The sequence below is a fragment of the Phytophthora parasitica genome, assembly GCF_000247585.1.
Source record: "Phytophthora parasitica INRA-310 unplaced genomic scaffold supercont2.157, whole genome shotgun sequence".
NCBI lineage: Eukaryota > Oomycota > Peronosporomycetes > Peronosporales > Peronosporaceae > Phytophthora > Phytophthora nicotianae.
In genome coordinates, this window is record NW_008649143.1 from 11,351 (window position 1) to 15,459 (window position 4,109).

Genomic DNA, 4,109 nt, shown 5'->3' on the forward strand with positions numbered 1-4,109 from the left:
CTCTCAAACACAACAGTGGCTACACAATGCTGTACAACACGCTATCTACTAAAACAAAGTTTGTGAATGTGGAGTCTGTCAAAGCGGGTGCTATTACCAGCTTCATCAGTCACGCCTGCAAGCCGAATGCAGATTTTGTGGAGCTCCACAACAGGTCCAAGGTTAATGTACTTGTGGGGATGATCAAGAACGTGAAAGCTGGAGCACAGATAACAATGCATTATGGTAACGTGACTTGGTTTAAATGGGCATGTTATAAGTGCTGGGACGGCAGCGATGACGATCGCGTGTCGAAGGACTGATTTGAGCAACAACCCGCGCTTGGAGGAACTTTAGATTATTGTGAATATATTTACAATTCAAAAAGGAAGATAGAGTGTTACTATTTGGTTCTGGAAGTTATTTAAATCTTCTTTAAATGAAATCATATTATAAATCTTCTTTAAATGAAATCATATTATATTCCTCAGAAGCTGATATGATAGAAAAATACATGAAGGAATCGTGTAAACTATTACTTAATACAATCACTGCCCAAGTTTATCTGTGGAAATTAAGTTCAAGTTTTCTATTGGCTGAAAACATATTGTATTCTTCAGAAGTTGAATTAACCCTTTCGTGGCCAAGGGGATCATTAAATGGGGGTCAAATTTTTTGACCCCTTTGGAGTGTGTCTCGAGTACCACTCATGTCATCCATGAAAGTACAAACGGTTCTAAAAAAATACTTCCAGTCGTGTAGGATCATCCTTTTCTAGATGTGTCAGGAGTGATGACGAATACCTGCAGGTGCACGCTTCAGATTTTCCGGCATTCGCGAAGATTATCTGAAACTTAGCTCTACTTGATATATTGGTTCTAGAGGTTTCACACGCAGTATACACAACATTCAACTACACGGAAGTATGTTTAGAGCACATGCAGCTGATGGTGTACAACAAAATGGAACCTCCAAATGTATGCCTAGTCTGTTCCAGTAAACGTGTGCTTACACGGCGGGATAGTACTGGAAGCCAGTTAAAACAACAACTTACTCGCGTAGCAACAATCTATTCATCTAATTGGTATGAATGCATTTTGGACTACGGCCTACACACGTCTCCCTGCACTACTGGAACATTATTTTATAGAAATGTGCAAACACGTGTATATCCAAATGAAATTATTCAAAGCGGGTTCAAGACAAAACCCTCTGACACACGTGTCCCCCTCCCCCCAACAAGTAACCTAGCACAGTGCCCTTCTGTATTCGATGTTCTTGCCGGCACTGTGCTTCTGGGCGCCTACGAAGTAAGAGCAGGACAAACCAAATGGGGTCGTCCTCCTTGCGGACCGGTCACAGGCTCCCGACTTTTACGGTTGTTGCGATTTACCAGCAAGTTTTTCCCACGACTGTCCGCATGGTCTATCGTTCGTAATGCGTAGACAAGGTGCACACATGCAATGAAGGCGTACGAGTAGCCGCGAGGACAGAAACGTCGGGCCACATCAACACTCCATCCTCTCCAAGGCCGACCTTGCACTTCCATTCTTGCATAGTTGACGCCCATTTGGGTGGACACAGCTATACCTCCCTCTGATAATTTGTGAGGCGCCACTTGCGCATACTCGCCATCATGGACAGTACTTAAATTGTGGTTTGGTCTCAACACTAGGATACCGGGTTAGACCCGCTCCGGACACCAAATAGAGGCTGTTTCGCCATCTCAGAGACGTGTGAAGGTTTGTGGAATTGCGACGTCAAAGCTGAATTGACGCATAGAGGCCGACACGTCGTGACAGCGATCATGTAGCACGCGTAGTAGAGTATCTTTTTTCAGGCGCCTTCTCAGTGTATAGTCACGCTTGACTCGCGCATTAAATGTCTCCGCCGGGTTGTTTGTAGCTGCAAAGCTAGTAGGCGTCCAAAACCGCTACCATGTCCAAAAGCACCCATAGAGTCATTGACCTGTCATGCAGCTAGCAAAGCCACACAAATATGGGTTCTCCAACCAGTTCGTTTAACTCGTCTCGCGCTCGGTAGAACTCCAATTCACTTCTTTGAAAGTGGAGAACGTATACACGTTCCATCACTCCAGCATACAACAGAGAGGGAACCCCTTTAGTCGCTTTGATGATGTTTTAATAAAATGAAGAAAAAAAAACATCAAAAACTAGAAGCCCGGAATGTGCCCAAACACCCTGTTGAGCGCGTTGTACTGTGCCTGGTCCGCGTCGGCCATCACGCATCGTACCTGGAGATCACGAGTAGTCACGTAGTAGAAAACCGCAAGAAGAACAGTTTCAAACACGAGCTGATTTTCTTGCAATACAATAAACACCGCCACTAGATGGAACGCTCTGGCACGGTCCGAGATTCTAATTACCACCACAAGATACCCTCGGTGGTCCATCTTCTACGTGGCGTCCATGTGCTGGATGAAGCTGTCGGGCGGCTGTAGCACTTGCATAACTAGACCCTTGGTCGTCGTCCCTACAACAAAGGACCGTTGATCCGATCCGTCACCAACTATAAGTTTGCCGCCGCTATCCATGTTCCACGCAAACGTGAAGGGTTGGTCCTTTGCTTCATTTCCTGTGAAATCCCTCGCGTGTATCCAGTTCCGGAGATCGTCGACTCTATCATGGTTTTCTAGGTAAGTTCTAGAATAGTGGTTTACGTAGTTCTGGGCCACTTTTTCTGAGAGGTCATGCAGAGGCGTCCCAAAATTGCGTCCCACGACGTGCCTGATTTGCATCGGACGGAGATGAAGTTCTGCTATCTCTCGGTAGAACATATTCTGAGAACTATTGAGCTTTTTCCTTTTTTTGGCAGGTCAGTGCTTGATCTTGTGCAACCCGTACTCGTAATCAGACACCTAGTTTGTGAGTAGGCAAAAGAGAAGATTCCCACGTCAGTCACAGCAAGTAGTCATACACGAAATTTACGTAGAATTTGTGAATTTAGGCCATCTCAAATTGTGTGGCCACTCCGTAATATGGACCACAGCCCTACCGTCACATGTGTGGCGATCCTCTACCAAACTTGCAATACATCAGCAAATCCCCTGGTCCGAGAGGACCATCACGACCGAGGCACCCAACGCCGACGCCATCTTTGACGCTTTCACGTTCTTCGATGTGAATAAATTCCACACAATGGCGTGTACGGTGCCCTTCGAGAATGAACAACACAAGATGCGCTACAGATGGCTCGTTTGTAGCTCCGAGGTGTGCAACGAAGACGAAGAACTTTGTGACATGGGCTCGTGCTGAGCCCCCATTGACTATTTTCTATCTTGAAGCCTTAAAAGCGTGCACAGCCAGCAAAGGACAGCTCGGCCAAATACATCACATATTTTGTGTTGCTACCGAACTTTTGTGATTCCCAACACTTGCTGTGTTATAGTAGGCTTAAGGTGCTCAACCGTAGTGTAGTACGAAAGTGAGGCGTTCTCAGGAAGATTATGCCGTCGAAGTAAGAAGTGTAGTCTTGATAGCGTGGTGTTAAAAGTTTGGGTTGATTTTTTTCACCCTCACAATTGTGCGTCGGTGGCATCGCGGGCAAGGTTACTGCCCCGGTGATATGGGTGTTCCGCTGGTTAAAGGGAACAAGAGGGGAGGTGGAGGCGACGTTCTATTCGGCACGGATATTGGAGGTAGCGATTGCGGGTCGGGTTAATCTAACGTGTTTTGGAGCGTGACAGCGGTACTTTCCTGGCTGACTCCATCATCAGTAGTCAACAGGTTTTACGACGCATGGTTTCATTTCACCTGAATCATATTCCGGTTGTAGGAGTATACTTGAGTGATGTTTCCTAGGTACTCTTAGGTAACAGGTAGCATCACTTTATACTTACTTACGAGTAGCTTTACCACCCACTTTTTTCATGTGCCGATTATGCTGCAAAAAAAGGATTTATATTTTATTTATTTTTATACTGTAAATGCCAGATTTCGGGTAATTAAAATGTTCATTTTAATTTTTATATTTAAGTAAAGAATTAAAACTAAATTACCAAATTACCACTCCGTTTCAAGAATGTTTAGCATTTATTTTATAAAAATCATAGCGAGCCAACCACTTTGAATTAGAAGCTTAAATGAAGACGAATGTGAAGGTATCTTCCT

General features: G+C 44.8%; 3 protein-coding genes across 3 annotated transcripts in view; 1 reads left to right on the forward strand and 2 right to left on the reverse strand.

The window, feature by feature from the left end:
* PPTG_19662 (hypothetical protein) overlaps positions 1 to 302 on the forward strand; it is a gene marked incomplete at both ends in the record, with an annotated part of 6,468 nt that extends 6,166 nt beyond the window's left edge. Inside the window, one exon of the mRNA XM_008918212.1 lies at positions 85 to 302. Coding sequence (XP_008916460.1) covers positions 85 to 302 — 218 coding nt within the window. The remainder of the gene's footprint in view (positions 1 to 84) is intronic.
* A 1,850-nt stretch (positions 303 to 2,152) lies between these two features.
* Positions 2,153 to 2,392, reverse strand: PPTG_24683 (hypothetical protein; the record flags this gene model as incomplete). Its single annotated transcript, XM_008918213.1, has 1 exon — positions 2,153 to 2,392. One exon carries the CDS (start codon positions 2,390 to 2,392, stop codon positions 2,153 to 2,155), a length of 240 nt encoding a protein of 79 aa, XP_008916461.1.
* Positions 2,393 to 2,395: 3 nt separating this feature from the next.
* On the reverse strand, positions 2,396 to 2,776 carry PPTG_24684 (hypothetical protein; the record flags this gene model as incomplete). Its single annotated transcript, XM_008918214.1, has 1 exon — positions 2,396 to 2,776. One exon carries the CDS (start codon positions 2,774 to 2,776, stop codon positions 2,396 to 2,398), a length of 381 nt encoding a protein of 126 aa, XP_008916462.1.
* Between the last annotated feature and the right edge of the window lie 1,333 nt (positions 2,777 to 4,109).